The 16,817-nt window shown below is 45.0% G+C and overlaps 1 protein-coding gene across 3 annotated transcripts in view; it reads right to left on the reverse strand.

Annotated features, from left to right (window-relative positions):
• The window catches only part of EPHB1 (EPH receptor B1), a 416,952-nt gene that overhangs the window by 116,916 nt on the left and 283,219 nt on the right, over positions 1–16,817 (reverse strand). For all 3 annotated transcript variants that reach the window (XM_012724944.1, XM_012724945.1, XM_004682182.1), the window contains one exon: positions 3,162–3,497. In XM_012724944.1, the coding sequence (XP_012580398.1) occupies positions 3,162–3,497 (336 nt within the window). The remainder of the gene's footprint in view (positions 1–3,161; positions 3,498–16,817) is intronic.

A 16,817-nucleotide genomic window follows, 5' to 3' on the forward strand; every position in this document is an offset into this window, starting at 1 on the left:
GGATGCTCTGGGGAGAAGTCAGACATGCCTAGCCTCGGTGGTCATCCATGAGCCTGTCCATCCCACCCCTTAATAGATCTGGGTCATTAAGGTTATTATTACACCTGCTAATGTCTCTCTCATCTCTTATACAATGTCAACTGAAGAACATGTTTCTAAACTATGCAGAGGTACAGATTTAGGTGTTTATTTTCAGAGTTCCTATCTCCTAAAAAGTAGATTACAGTTAGTTGAAAATAATTTGCATTCCCATGTAGATACCACAACAGTGTGATAGCTCCCTGTTCCTTAGAGCCTCATGGCTCAGACAGGAGAAACCACTGGTCATCTTCACAGATGTTTTATAATCTAGATTGTCACCATATGCCACCCAGACGTGTTGGCATCCTTCTCCCGTTGATTAACATCAGCAGGAGACATCATCGGACATCAAAATTTCAGAATTCCCAAAGAGAAATTATGTCTTAGAAGGTGAGACTGGGCTTGGGACTTCAAAATCAGGGAAGATTAAGTCTACAAAGCCTAGTCGAGGGGAACCAAGGGCATGAGAAATGTGTTCAAATGGGTGAGGACAGAAATAAATATTTTGAAGGTTGGGGGTGTAGAGGCCCTTGCAGGGCCCTCATCCCTCGGCTCCACTGCACTGGAAGGTGCAGATGGCAAGGCAAGCAGATGGGCAGGTTCGGAAAAGCAGGGGAAGGGGAGGGAGGGGCTGAAATCAAAGCAAAACCATGTAAGTGGCAGGTTTGTTCGCACATGCTTAGAGAGGGAGAAAAGACAGCCAAGCCCAGCATAACATGACAGCCTGGCAGGATCATTATTCCCAGAAGCTGGGACACTAAAATATTTCAGCCAGCTTTCTGCCTTAAATCCTCCAAGGAAAATACTGCTAACAAAGGCTGCCCATGTTACATGCTCAACATAATACAGAAATTTCCATTTCCTTTTCTTTGGGTAAGACAGACTGTCACAACCTTTGTCGCCATGGCACCGGGGCTGTGGTCACCAGCTGGAAGCTTCTACACTTCCACTCTTATTTTCTCACCATGCACGTATGCATGTAAACACGTGACCATACACTTACATACAAACATGCACACATGAACACACACACGCTCACAGCCACAACTCAGCCATCTGGACAGCCATGCTCTCCTGCGACACCTTTTTTTCTCTTCAATTCTGACAGCTTAAACCCAAGAATCATCTGTCATCAAAGATGCCTGGATTTAAATGAGGCAGAATGAGCCTCACGATGGGGAAGTAAAGAGGAAAAGGATGAGTGGGAAAGAAGACGTCAAGAGAGGTAAGCTACACGGACCGAGAGAAGCTAGTCCATGAACTAACCGTCCTTTTACAATTTGTTGATTGAGAAAATCCATCATTACTAATAGGATCATGGCCCACTGCTTGGGGCACCCAGTGCCAAAGATGAGAAGTTCATTTCCTCGCTGAGCCTTCCATCAGCCCCTCAGGGAGAGAGTATCATTTCTCTCTAACTCCTTTCGCATTCACTGCACGTGACAGCCCAAGATGCTTAGAACACATCACTTGAAGCTGTGTACTTTTACACAAAGTGTAAACTTGGTCTCCTGTAAACTCTTCACTTGTGGATATTTAAGAGGAGCAATGGTGCCCAAATATCACTGTCCCTCACCATGCCTCATCCGCAGCTCTGCAAAGTAGAAGCTACATTTCCATTTCTGTCTCTTAATAATGAGTGACTAAATAAATAAATGTGTGAGTAAAGGAATGGACTGGCTAAATGCATATAAAAAGAAATGGAGTGTTGCAAGGGGTGTGAAAAGTAATAACAAAAAAAGGTCAGAAGAGCAAGAGATAGAGAGATGAAGGGAAGAAAATGTGTGCTGGGCTGTGCATGCCACAGGGATGTACTGGCTATCAGTAGTGATCTATTGCTAACTATCTGAGGTCTCTATAACAGTGCAGCATTCATCTGAGCAAGCAATAAAGGAGAATGCACTCTTGAATTACATGGGTTTAATTGAAAAATAATCTGTGAGGGCAACTGACTTTACCCCAGGATTTCTGGGAAGTTTCTCTCATTTTTTTTTTTTTTTTTAGAAAGTCAACAGTGACATTCTCAAGATTATGTGGTGCTTCTGTAACAGGGTGGTCCCTAGGAAAAAAGGAAGTTCCAGGTTCCCTGCCCCACCCAGAAGGAGGGTGGAGCTGAGCAGAGAAAAAGGAGAGAAAAGAAGGGGAAGAAGAGAATGAAGCAGGATGAAGAAGGAGGAGGAGACCTAAGGAAGCCACATGGGGCAGCAAGCATGTGATGAAGAAACCGTGCTTGTTTCCTGACCTGGACTGGCTAAGGCAGATGTGGGTGAGATACCTGTAGGGAGGTGACTTTGGCAGTGTTTATATTGATTTTGATTTTGCTCTTTTCCTCCCAGATTTGTCTGGCCATTTCTGACCCTTTTCCATGGGTCCTTTAGACTTGGATCTAGCTTTCAGGTGTTGCTTTGGGCCAACCCCTTTTGGATTGACTTTTGCCCACAAGGGGATGGGTAACTTCAGGTGTTTGATTTAGAAGTTATATTCTTTGTGTTCCGTATTGTATATTCGCTGTATTAAAGTCCCTTTTCATTAAAGTTTTATATGTTTTGTCTTGTTGTGGTGGGTGGCAGAACCCACTTAGAGTAGGCAGGTTTTGGGGCTTCAGGAGTGTCCCTCTTCCCCTGTCCTCTAACAGAATTGGGGTGCCCTATAACACTTCCACCCTTTAACCCACCTACCCACGTATCCATCTCTCTGTCTACCTGTCCACTCACCCATTCATCCACCGCTCTATCTGTCCATCTTTCTGTCCATATACCCACCCACCCGTCTGTGTGTCCATCCATCTTTTCAAGGGCATGTGCTAAGCTCCAGCTGGATCCAGAGCACTGGGCCCCCCTGTGTCTTGAATATATATCTGTGCAGGCCACAAGCAAGTCCCTCCGAATCCAGTCCACCTTGAGATGAGATACACTACACTTCTTTCTTCCATGGCCAAAATAATCACCATCTGCCACCTTTTCTCCTAGAAGGAAGCCTGGGGGCAGATGAGCAGGGTGGTGGCAGCTTTGTTCCTCCACAGAGCTGGACAAAGAGTCCCCAGCCGGCAGATAAAAGAGCACAGATGCCTCCAGACTTACCTGCTTGGTTTGTGGTGATGTTGACGGAGACGTGCTGTGGGGGGAACGGGCTCTTGCTGGACACCCCATTGACAGCCTGGATGTCGAATGTATAGGGGGTGTGGGCCCACAGGCTGCTGATGGAGACGCGGCACTCGGTCAGGCCCAGCTGCCTGGGCACAAACTCCACGTTGTCGTCGCAGCGAGAGCAGCTCCTGCGGTCCGCCCGGCACTTCTTACAGATGATGTTGTAGGTCACATCATCTCTCCCACCAGTCTCCCGGGGTGGGTGCCATTCCAGAATTATGGATGTCTCATTGACAATGGAGATGACATTGCGGGGACCTGATGGGACACCTGTAGGGAGACAAAGGAGGGCTGGTGACACAGAGCAGAGGCTTCTTTGTGCAGCACCTCTCAGTCTGCCTTTGGCGTGTTCCCACCCTCGTGACATGCATGCATGCTCTCCCTTCCCTCTGCCCCACATCTCCATGGACCAACCCATCCCAAGAAATAACAGTGGCAGAGATGACTATCTGTCCCAAAAGCTCTGTCAATCATCCCCCCCCCCCCCCAGGGGCTTTCTTTCAATCACATGTTCCAAGGGAGTAGAAGGCCTGGATCAGAGTTCAAGATCTTCCATTTTAGGACCAGGCTGCATCTTTCAGCCAGTTTTCAGGTCAACAATATGCATGAATACTGGATATTGACTGGATTTCTTACCTTTTCCTTACATAATTCAAGGCTGCGCACATGAATGGCCTGTCAAAAAACCCACCATATGCTGGTATCTACACAAATCTCACACAGCTTGGTGTCTGTGAGGCTTGTGCATGGGGGAAGGAGTGCTTTCCTACAGGACAGGTGAATGTTCACATTGCATCAGCTTGTGTACCTCAAGATAAGAGGCATGGTGGGGTGCAACCACTATTTTTGACCCTAGGGAATGAGAACACCACAGTAGAGGTTTGTTGCAAACACTGCTAACTGCTTTACATGCATTTAATCTCCCCAAGAACCCTACCAGGAAGATGCAATCATTTCCCTTTATGGAAAGGGAAATGAAAACTCAGAACGGCGACAGGTTATAGACCATGTGGTCAATAGGAACTGGTCATTGTGGGTATCTATAATTACCTGATTCCAAACCTCAGGTTCTCAACACTTTGTGTGTACTGCCTGCTAGTGAAACCAGCTATCTTTTCCCACCAAAGGAAAAGCTGTATCTAGCTCTAATTATATACTGATGGACACTCCAAAGGCTAGTGGTCAGACCTGTTCATGGATAACAGGAGATTTGAACAGACTCTCTCTTCTACAAATCTGCCAGGCTCACTGAAAATCGAGAAGGACAGCCTCTTCCCATTGAATAGCTCTGTCTGTGACTGCTGTTCACAGGCTGGCAAAGGTAGATATGTCTTGTTACAAAATCAGAAAGCCTGGTACCTAGTAGGAGTGCAAAATATTGCTGGATTAAGGGCTATAGTTCTGGTCACTTTGAGATTGAGTTGGAAAAATCTCCTGCCCAAGAACAGATCAGATCCCAGCCTGAGGTTCCCAAGCTGAGCTGTGCCAATGGAAATGAACCCAGAAGCCCCCCTTCCATGCAGTGGGTCTGCGGGAGCAGCCGCTCTGGATAGTAATGCATTCAGAATTCACGCACGTGACTATCGCCAGCTGAACGAAGACATGTGTAAAGTGGTTCATGCTGGAGACAGGAATCAAATGCCAACACACAAAATGAGGGAATAACAACAAGGTCGGGGGGCACCAGGGAAGGATTCTGTGTTGAATCAGTCAACAGCAAGCAGCAAGAGCAGAAAGCAAATATTAAATCGGATTCTATTAAAACATGAAAGAAAATAAGTACTGTACTATATAACGTCCATTAGACCTAAGCTAAAGCACAACTTGCATATACATTGTGACAGGGTGGGATTCATGAAGCATCTTTACTAGAGTCTTGCAAATAGCTTTCTAAAATTCCCCACCCAGCTGCCCAGGAATAAACATCCATCCCTTTTTGAACCAGCACACAACTAGCACCAGGAAGGGCCATCTGGACTGCCTGATCAGGCTCTGATGGGGCTGGGCTGGCCTCACTTCACACCAACTTCTGCATTAACATCTGTATAGGTCAGCGCCTACCCGGGGCATGTGTGTTTGCTCAGACTGAAGTGACTCAGACTACAGCTCCCAGTGGTCCACACCATGGCTGCCTGTCTCACGTCCCAGCAGACAGCCCAGCCTCAACCACAAGCCAGTTTCTCATACTCGTAGCAAATGTATTTACCAAATGCTTGCTCTATGCTAGGCAAGGGGTAAATCTTCCAGCAATGTCTTATTGCCTCCTTGGAACATCCTTGGAGGGGGAGACAAGTTCTATCTGGGAGAGTGACCACACATTCCATCCACCCTTTGGAGACCTTGGAGACTCCCCCCCCCCACACACACACAATGATCTCCCCTTACCCTAACCTTGAACTTCACTCTCCCTTCTGGACTCCAGCTTTTCCACATTAGCTGATGTAAACCTTTGCCATTCATAAACCCAGACACTGTCACTTGGCATCTCCCTGTGTTAGACGGTCACTCTCCAGCTAAGCTTTTCCCCCATGGAGTCAGCTTGCTCTCTCTCCTCTCTCTGTGCTCGGCTGCTGCAGTCTGGTGACTTCTGCACTCCTCCACCATACCTGCTCTTCCACTGGCCACCTACTTCACAGATCTAAGGGACAAAACTTGGTCCTTACCTGCACTGACACCCTCTCATCTCCGCAGACCCAGAGAGTCACATCCACAGTGGCTGTAGTTTCCTCTCCTCTCTGGCTCTTTCCCTACCTCTGCACCTCACTGCCTTAGCTTGCTGAGCTGCGGCAGCAACTTTCCACTGTTACACATTTCTCCCGTCCATTTTCTTCTGCCAGAGTGTGAGTTTGAAAATATATATGGGATTATAGCATTTCTCTGTTCAAACTCCAATTATCCAAAAGTATATCCTCCTTCCCACATCCTTCCAGCCCCCATAGAGTTATTAATTTCATCTCTGGTTTCTTGACCCCTCATACTGTAGCCGGTAGGCAGTGATCCCTGGGCACACTAAGATCTCCCTGTGTTCGCAAGTCTCTGTACAGTGTTCTCTCCTGTCTGACATATTTTTTCTCCTTATCCATTTAACAAACTCTTCTTACTCTTCAAGACCAAGTACCCAATTCAGCTAGGAGGTTTTCCCTATTCGCTCAGTCATTCTATTCCCCTCTGTATTTCCATAAATATATTTCTAGATGTCTGGACCCTGCCCTCACGGGCCGGGGACTCCCAGTGGGCCTGGTAGCTTGTTTGCCAAGTTCAGTACTTTGCCAGGAGAGGCACCCCCACCCTAGATGGGGGGCTGAGGGAGTAAGCAGCTGTGAGGCAGTGAGGACCCACTTCTGGTGACCCTGAGTGGTGGAGGCTTAGGTGAGATAAAGTGGCAAGTGAAGAGCTGGTTTAGAGAGAACTGCCCTGATGTGACAGGGTCCTCAGGTGAACCCTACCCAGTCAATGCTGCTTCCTGTCTTTTCATTTGCTCCCTACCAGTGGGTTTCTAGGAAGGGGCTTTCACATTTATGTAGAAACAGCTTACCAAAGAAACAACTGTTGCCCCTTTACATCTGTGGGTGCATTTCAGAGCAAACACATCTGCGGAACATAGGCAGGGATGTGCAGAGGCCATGCTTTTTGAGCCCAGGACCACATCAATCCCTTACCCAGACAAAGGAGCAGGGATAAACACTGTTGTCTACCCCTGCAGAGCAGACTCCAAGAGCTAGGAGAGCCTGAGCGTGCCCCTCCCCTGCACCCTTCCAGGGGTGTGCCCTGGTATATCAGAGTCCAGCCTCATGCCTGGGCTCAAAATGCTTATTTGTGGAGTAGCCTGAGTGTGGACCATGAACAATACCTGGGATCCCATTCATTCTTCATTTACTCACTCTGTTAACAAATATTCCCTGCCCTGCTTTAGCCACTTGGTACATGGGCAAAAGCCCCTGCTCATGTGGAACTTACATTCTGGTGAGAGAAAACTGACAGGACAGCAGGAAACAGAAAGATCGATGAGATGATCTCAGCTAAGACTTAGTGCTCTGATATAAAATAGCTCCTAGCTGAGCCCCCAATATCTGGGCTGCTGAACAATGGGTCGCGGGTTTGTGATTCATTGTCCTGACGCTAAGGGTCCATTTCTGCATGTCCTACAAGTCATGCCCTATTGGGGAGTCTGTCCAGAACATGTTTGGTTTCTGAAGAAATCTCCCCAGAGCAAAGTGCTAGGGTGACATCCATACCCAGGCAGGCTGTACTCCCTGGGGTTGAGGCCCTAACCCTGCAGAGAGTACATTTCAGAACCAGGGTTCCCAATAGCATCCCAAGGAAGGAGGTCAATTGAGACAACTGAACAAAAACATTAAAATGGGGGAATAGAGAAGGAGGCCAGACGGAGAAGAGAATCAGGCTTCTCCATGGGCAAAAGCACTCCGAAAGTGCAGTCGCAGGGCTCAGAGCCACGGTCTCCTTGTCTAAGCTCCCTGCTCTCGCGTCCACGTCCTCGTTTTTCTTAATTACATACAGACAGGCTTTCTGAAGCCTCTCTGATCTGTTGCCACGGTTACTACTGATGAAAGCATCCTGTTAAAAGGGCTAAGGGAACTCAGTCCTTTTAAAGGATGGGAAAATAGCTGAGCTGTGATTCTCATTTGGATGGGAGGGGCATGGTGGGTCCTGGGTAATGGAGTTTGGGGCTCCAGAATCTCCCAAGAGATGCCTGAGAGATTGGCTCAAACTGCAAGGAGAATGGTTAAACAGAAGAGATCCTTCTAGAGTCACAGGGCTTGTCCAAGTGTTGCCATATCGAGAAAGAATCTCCCCCTTCTTAATGTGATTTGGGCCTGATTTTTTTTTTTTAGATTTATTTATTTATTCATACAGAACTGGGGTACAGGCTAGAGATCCAGAGGGTGAGGGGATTCACCAGAGACAGAGTGGGGAGCTGAACAGGTAGACGAAGTATACTGCTGAGGGGAGCAGCGGGCGGGTCAGGAGAGGTCTTCCATGCCATGTGGTCACCTCTGGGGCAGGCGGGGATTGACCTCATGCGGAAGTGGCTTTAGCTTCTCAGTGCAGTGCTTTAACCAGCTGCGCCACCAGGGAGGGCCAAGGGCCAGATTTTTTTTAATGATGGAGAGATAGGGTGGTGGGAGAGAGTGGCGGAGCCTATTGTAGGCATTAAGCTGGAAACAAGGGCATTCCTGAGTAATCAAAGGGCAAATATACTGAAACCAATTTCTGTAAGCTCTGAAAGCCAGTTTCTTATCAGGAATCTTAATAAGGCCAAGCTCCTGGTCTAAGAATTTATCTGTGAACTTCAGGCTGATCTGAGGTGCCATGCAGGCACTAACTCTGTATTGTGTTTTGCAGCCATGTCAGAGTCCTTGATCTCCTCCCCATGGTGACCATGGTGAGGTGATGTGCTCCTGGAGATTCCCACCCCCATAGTCACTGAGCCAAGATGCAGGCCCCTCTCCTTGTGTGCAAGATCCTTGAGATTGTCTGGTGGAAACAACAAAATCTTTACTCAGTCAAAAATGAGCATGTGCTTGAGCACACCTGGTTTTTCTGACATCCTGCGGGGTTCACAGCCTCCCCCAAGCCAACCAAAACCCCTTAACCTGACATCCTGAGGGGTTCACAGCAACCATTTAAAAATATTCTTTTGTTGATAAGCCTTGAGAAGGGAGAACTTATAAACCCTGACTTTGTCATCTGGCAGTGCTGATTATTTAATGAAAAAGTATGCTTATGGAGTTTTGCTGTGTGGCTGATACACAAGGAACTTAGTACTTGTCGGTGCTATTATTAATTGTACTGTCATTACTGGATGATTGAGAATTCTGATTTGCTCATCTAATTAAGACTGCTCTTATTCATCCACTGACTTTTACATGAAGACCCCATGTCCAGAACTGTGCTGAGTACTCTCAAAGCCACAAAGATATGGAGGTTATTGTCCATGAGGTTAGGGGACATAGATTAGGGGACTTATCAGGCAAGACTCCATATCAGTGGAGTATTGGGAATTGTGGGTACATACAATTAAGGATCAGAGTGTCACTGACAAAAGAATTAACAGATGTTAGGGGAAAAGTAGCAATGATGAAGAAAAAAAAGTTGAGAGGTTAGATCTGGGGGCGCCTGCACATAAGATTGGAGCATCTTTGGGAAAAGCCCATGGGAGGATACCTGCCCTGGTTTATACCTCAAGGTCATTTAGCCCTTACAAACACACTGAGACATGGTAGAAACTTAATCCTGGGCATGGGGCTGTGTCTCCACAATGGATCCAGTTCTGTTAACCTCCTGGTCTCATGGCCTCTGTGCACACACAGGGACAGCTGTGCAGGGGCTTCCTGGCCTTCCAAAACATTGTCTGACTTTGACCAGTCAGTATCTGATCTTGTTTCTCCTCCTCCCACCTGTGGGCACAGAAGCTCCTCCTTTACTATGGTATCAAACTGTATCCTCTACTCAGTCTTCCTTTTGGAAAACTCAGGTGAGATATGTCCTAGGAATGAGCCAGGAAGGGCATTTGATACTCAAGATTCATGAATATTGTAAGTCAAGAAAATTCAAAAAGGTATTGTTACCATGACTGAGAAGTTAAGATAATAGCTTGGAAAAATTACTGCATACTTCAATAGGAACTGAGGGTTAAAGGAGATAGGGAGGCCAACAAAATGACATTAGTAATAGAGATGGTTGAAATAGTGTGGTGCAAAAGGCCAGAAAAGCATGGATGGGAGTGTTTCAGGACTGGTTATCAAAAAATGATAGTTTTATCAGAACAGCTCTTTTTCCATTGCTCACAGTGATGAAGTTACTTAAAGGGACCATGTGCAAGTGATGGAAAGTCTTCCAGGGGGAGGGGGTAAAGTCTTTCAAATTTTGTGGATATATAGGAGTCAGGAGCAAAGGAAAATAGAGAAATGGGCATTTTTGTGGAGGTTTTACTATATCTTCTATGAGGGCAAAATATGCAGGAAACCAAGTCAGACCTTTCTTTTAAATGGGGCACACCATGGCTAAAAGCTTGGTGGTTTAGAGGGTAACCTGAGTCAGAAGAGGAAGATTTTGAAACTATCAGAAAGGGAGCAGAGGTATCAAATAAAAATGCAGCCTGAATGATATAAGTTGTGTTTCCTCTTTGGAAACTGGCTATTTGAAAACAATGCCAACACAAAAAACTTTATTACTTTTGCCTGCCGTGTGATTATAACACTTCATAGCCTAAGTTCTTTTCTCTCTCTCTCTCCTTCTTGAGACATTAGTTCCTCTTCCATCCTTCCCTGTAGAATGTGGTATTCTTGACACAGACAGAAAAGAATGGTCATTGTCTTACAGGAAAGGGTTGTGATGTAGTGGATAGTGCAGGTTCAGGACCTCGGAGAGAGGTATGAGCCTGCATGCTCCCTATTCCCTTCACTAAGCTTGGCCCTAGAGCAGTTTGTAAAGATTCTGTGTCTACCAATAACACCACTGTAACAGGAGTTGGTGGCAGCAGAGGTTTATAGGTCCTGCTGGGAGGCAGAGGAGAGGGGTAGGATGAGGTAGTTGTTGGATGCCATATCAGAAAACCGGAGCACATTATCAGGGACTTTGTGGAAAGGAGAGGCACTGCAGTGTCCAGATTACTTAGGCATCCTCTACTTCACAGTGGAAGCTTAGACGGACTTGGGATCTCCATAAGATATAGACCAACGGTTTTCTACAAGTTGTGGGTGACTATCACGTGACATTTAGAGCCCTGTTTTTCTCAATGTAAAAATGATGGTGGCCAGTATTCTAAGGTGTTCATTGAAAGAGGGAGTTGTCTTGGGGACCTGATAAGTGGTATTTATCCCATTCCAAGCCAAGGCACCCTAATTTATTTTCTTGAAATGTAAGATTTCCCTACCAGGCAAGGAGGAGAGAATGTTAAAATCTGAGAAAAAAAAATGTTGCTTTTCTTTTCTAACAGTTCTGTGAGCACAATATACCCGAGAACAGTATTTTACTACCTTTGGGCACAGTTTAAAGTGATCTCCAGGTTCACGGATTTCCTGTGGACAGACACCTATGCCATCTGCATAGACATCAGAAGGACAAGACTTAGATTTGTAGAACTCATTTGCTTCATTCCACTGAGTGAGAGATTAATGTCATTCATTTACCTGGAATAGATTACTACAAGAAGCATCTAAAAGAAAGAGATAATGGTTTTGATTTCCATTGCGAGGTTCTGTATGGAATCCTGAATTTTGTTTTAATGTAAAATCCTACATGCAAAGGAATATCTTGGACATTTTGGTACATTATTTATATAATTCTCCTCCCCCTAATAACTTACAGGTTAGGTACTATTATTCCCATTTTACATATAAGAAAACTATAGTGAAGAGAGTAAATGATTTGCATTATGGCTGGTGAGTGGCGGAACCGAGATTAGAGTACAGACTGGGCCATGTCCAAAGCTCACCCTTAATAACTCTTCCCCCATGATGGGAATATCTAAGGGTATAAGGTGCAGGTCTAATGCAAAGCTGATGGGAACGAGGGGTAAGGTTCTCATGGAGGCAGGAAGCTCTTATTCCTAAGACATTTCCGTAGTTTCTCTGTGGAAACAGAGCATCCCTGATTCCAGGACCATGCTGAGCAAGTCTGCATGTGTGCTCATTAGGGTCTTGGAAACACAGGGCCTGTACTCAGGCAATTCTCCTAATCATAACAGTTAGTAATAAGAAGAAATGATTAGTCAAAACAAGGAGGGACCCTGCTGAGAGGTATTTCAGGAGCATCAAGGAACCTAACATTACAAATTTCACCAAATACCAATATTTTTAGGAAAGTACTCCATGTTTCTCCTACTTTGATGGAGCTAATTGTCTGGGAGAAATGGAGTTGATATTACTTTCTGGGAAAGGAAACATCCCCTTTAACTAACTCGAGCTGAAGCCAGAGTGTCTAGGTTTCCACAGGCTACAAAACCCTTGGAAGACTACTGAGGCTCTTTCCCCAGAGAGGCAGTCCATCTCAGTTGGAACATGCTTACTGCCAGTCTCCCATCACTCTGTATGGGGAACAGATAGAAAATTGAATTTTCTACTTGAAGCCCAAGCTGAGATCTACAGTCCCTCTACAAATATCCTGGGGATATTCCCAATCAAAAACATGTCTTTAAGACCTCTTTCCTAGTTCTGAACTCCTCAGAGGTTTCTTAGAGTAGAAGATACACCAAACACACCAAGAGAGAAAACCAACCAAGGCTTAGTGCTGGTTTTGCTGAAATGTGACCTTAGGCTGGGAACTTACACTGTTTGAGCTGATTCATTCACTGATTCATTAATTATTGACTGATCAGCCCACACTGTTTACTGAGATCATACTGTGTTTTATATCCTGTACATGAGACTCTGGTATGAAAATTTTACTCGAATGCCTACCCAAATCTGCATTGCCCAAATAGTCACACAAACCACTAGTCAGACAAGGCTAAAAGAGATGCTCTTTCTGGATCAGGAGAGGATCAAGCTCTGTACTACAGACTTGGAAGTTTTCACACTTATTGGAATCAAATGGAAGAATACATGTTGGAAGAATACACATTAGTATTTTCAGCATGCATATAGGAGTGTCTGGTGTAGTTACCCGGGAAAACCTGTTCATGTGTTCACCTACTGGAAGAGAAGAAGTGACCAGGTGCAAACCTGTACAATGAATAAAATATATTTTCCAAAGCAGTTACCTGAAAGTCATGTGAAACAGGAACATATCTTCCTGCCTGGGACTCCTGGGGCCCAAACACGGCTCAGCTGTAGGATCTTCAAGCTCTACATCAAAGTCTCCCATCTCATACCAGAGCAGACTGCACATTTCAAGGCCCCGTGCATGGTATGTCTGGCCCAGACAGTCTTTTAGAAATCCCAAGTCTTTCTGCTGAAAGATTAATATACTAGGCCATAAGTCGTACGTAGGACAGGCCCCAAGGCATTTTCTATCACCAGAGGCAATGGCTTAAGCCAGTCAAAGACTTCTTAAGTCAAAGAACTTTGGGATATACTTCAGTCTGTGGCACAACAAAAGGATAGACCCTACTTGGGCATGGTCTCCCATAGAGCAACTTGTTCTGACATGTCATTTCTAACAGATGCAACCCAAACTATCTAGTTATCCAACATAAACTGACATAGCCCAGGGCTTTAAGATTCCTTCACACAGGTACAAATGTGGATAGGAATCTAAAACAAGGAAACTGATGCATCTTGAGACGTGGTTGGCATGCCTGAGCCAAGCGCCATCAGAGGTTGGAGTCCTATGATTGCTCCCATGATTGTTCCCAGGTGAGACATCTTGCTCCCCAGGGCCACTCTCAGCACACAGTGCACAACCTACTGTGACCTCTCAGATGGTAAGCATTGGGCAGGGAAGGGCATGGGCTTTCCAGGGTGTCTTTTAGGAGAAGATAACCATCTGTGTCAGATTGGACAAGCCACTGTGGTCCAGGTTCCAAAGACATAATTGAAGGTTAAAGGAACAAAAAAAAGGAATAGGTAAATATTCTTTCCATAAAGTTATAGGTCATTCCAAATAAAGTAAGATTATGGCACTTCATAGTCACTGTCATTCTTATAATAGGAGGAAGACTTAGATTCATGTGTTTCTGATTGCAAGGTCTTCTATAGTCTATACTGGTTGGCCAGTATCTGATTTCTTCTGTGGTGGGAGATGTACTGGTCCACCATTAAAGTCATTTGTTAACAATACTCATTACCTGCTTGAATATATAGTGAAATATGTTCCCATTCACAACAGCCAGAAAACCTATAAAATGTCTAGGATAAAATGTTTATGTAATACCAGTATGAAGACAATAATAAAACTTTACTGAAAGGCACAAAAGTATAAAAGAAGACATGAGAGCCATGTTCTTGAATGGAGAGTTGTATTTCATAAAGATAAAGGTCTTCCCCAAAGTAATCCATGTATTTAAAGCAATACCAACCTCAATTTGATAGTAAGTAGTGAAAGTGCTAGACTCATTCCAATGTTCACCTTGATGAAAACTAAAATAGAAATGGCAAAGTGAAAATAGGAAGGAGAAGAAGAAAGAAAGAAAGTAGTAGGAGGAATAAGAAATAAGGAATAGGAGGAGGAGAGTGAGGAGGAAAAAGAGGAAGAGAAGGAGGGGAAAGAACAAAGGAAGAGAAGGAGAAGGAAGAAGGGGAGTAGAAAAAGAAGATGAAAGATATTTTTGATAATAAATAATATGTAAAGACTTGGTTTACTATATTGAAGCATACTGTGAAGCTATCACCCTTAGACAAATATGTACCAGCATTTAGTATATAATAAAAGAAACATCTCACTAAATGTGGAAAATTCAGGTGGAGCCAAAGGACATTGTTTATAATGAGATAAATAAGAATATCAGTATCACATCCTATACAAAAATAAATTCCAGATGGAAAAAGAAGTCAAATATAAACATTATGTAAAGAACTAAAAGAAAATAATAGACTATATTTATAACTCAGAGTAGGGAAGAAATACACAAAACTAAGGTTAACAAGGCAAGACAAACCCCCCAAAGAAGAAAGAAGATGATCAGTTTTGAGTCACTAATTAAAAACCTTGGACCCCCCCCCCAAAAAAAAAAGACCACAAATAAGTGGAGGGTTGGGGGCATTATCAGGCATCTAGAAAAAAATTTTTAAAGACAGAAAAAAAGATTATAAGCAGACAATTCTCAGGCTACAGAATAAATTGGTCAAAAAATATATGGAAAATACACACTCAGGGCCCTCCCTGGTAGCACAACGGATTAAAGTGCAGCACGATAAAGCTATCCACAGCTACCGGCAGCATGAGTTTGATCCCCAGCCAGGGAGCTGATCCACATGGTGCAGCAGACCTCTCTTGACCTGCCTGCTGCTCCCCTCAGCAGTGTATTTCAGTTGACCTTCCTTTTCTGCTCCCCACTTTGTCTCTGGTGAATCCTCTTACCCTCTGCATCTCTGGCCTATACCCCAGTTCTTGTATGCATAAATAAATAAGCCATTTAAAAGAAAAGAAAAAATACATTTATAAAAAAGTACTCATTTATAATCAGGGAAATACTAATCAAGATGTCTAAGGTATCAGCCAAAATGGCTAAAACTTGATATCTTGATAACATCCAGTTGGGCCAGAGCAGAGAGAAGTAGGGTTGTAAACTGGTTGAGCACTTTGGGAAAGCACTTAGGTAATGTCAATGGACTTTCTGAGTGTACATGCCCAGCAATCCAGCAATTCTATTTCTAGGTGAATTTCTTCCACAAATACAAGAAATGGGCTCCAAGGTAAATCTGGGCACTTTCACGGCAGTGTTGTTTATATTAGTGAAACAGAGGAGCTTCCTGTATACCCACCCATGGGGCATAACGTGGTAGAGACTGCTGTTGCCTCCCCCATTCAGGACTCCTCTCTTTTCCAGTCTCATGGAAGTCATGATTCCCAGCTGCCAACATAGAGAACCCATGACAGGTCTTAGCCATTCAAATTCTGTCCTTCCCTGTATTCACACAAAGCTTCACTATTCGTTTGGCTCCAGGTTACCTCAGAGGTAATGGTCCTTCCTGTGGGAAACATCCTGGCACTGAAGTCAAGAGCCCTGAGCCCAGTAAGGTCCACATGGAAATCCAGGCTTTGCCCTCATTGACGTGAGATGGGGCAGGTGATGTACCCGTTCAGGGCTCAGTGCTCTCATCTACAAGCTGGGGATAAAAAATGTACCTATTTTATAGTCTGTGATAGTAATCTATATCATTGAAAACACTGAATTTTTAATTTTTAAAAACTTCAGCTATCATTGAAAGGAGCACAATGCCTAACATGTGGCAGGACCTTAAACAATGCCAGCTATGCTGTCAGGCTCATTGCTATTCACTTTGGATCTGATCACTTGTGGGATGCTGGAGACCCGTGATACACAGTTCTGGGGGCCACTGAGGAGATATCTCTGTCCCGTGGCTTTGGCAGTACATGGCCTGCCTGCACAGAGGAGCAGGCACGAGCATGGCTAACCTCACCAGAGCTCCATGTGGGCCCTTTCACTGGGCAGGGACACAGAGCCTGCATTTCATTCAGAGACAGAGAAGTCTCACCTCATACAGTCTCCCTTGGCTGGCTAGCATCCTATTTGCAGATACTAAGATGTCTCCAAATCTGCTCACTGATTCCTGCCAGTTTGGAGCTGACCATGGTTTTCCACTGCTCCCTGACTTCTCCCCACCCTGTCTGTGTATGCTTGGCCTCATAGAGACAACCCACACCAAGTTTCAGCAGAGCTGTGATGTAGGCCTCATGCTACTCCAAGGCACACAGCATCCCGTGTCACCACTTCCAGATGAGCAGAGCTTGGAGGCAGCCAGAGGGGCCGTTCAAGAGGACCCCTTGGGCATCTCCCTTAGAGCTAAACCCATAGCCACAAAGGGGGTCAGTGCTTGCTTTTGCTGTTCCCTGATCTCTCCACAGAATGCCTAAGTCCGAGTGGCTGGGGCCTTATCCCTCAGCCTCTGTGAGGCAAATCATCCTCCCGAATGTGGTTGTGGAGTCAGACACTTGATTGTCACA

This window comes from Condylura cristata, unplaced genomic scaffold, assembly GCF_000260355.1.
Source record: "Condylura cristata isolate star-nosed mole 26May11 unplaced genomic scaffold, ConCri1.0 scaffold00014, whole genome shotgun sequence".
Lineage (NCBI taxonomy): Eukaryota > Metazoa > Chordata > Mammalia > Eulipotyphla > Talpidae > Condylura > Condylura cristata.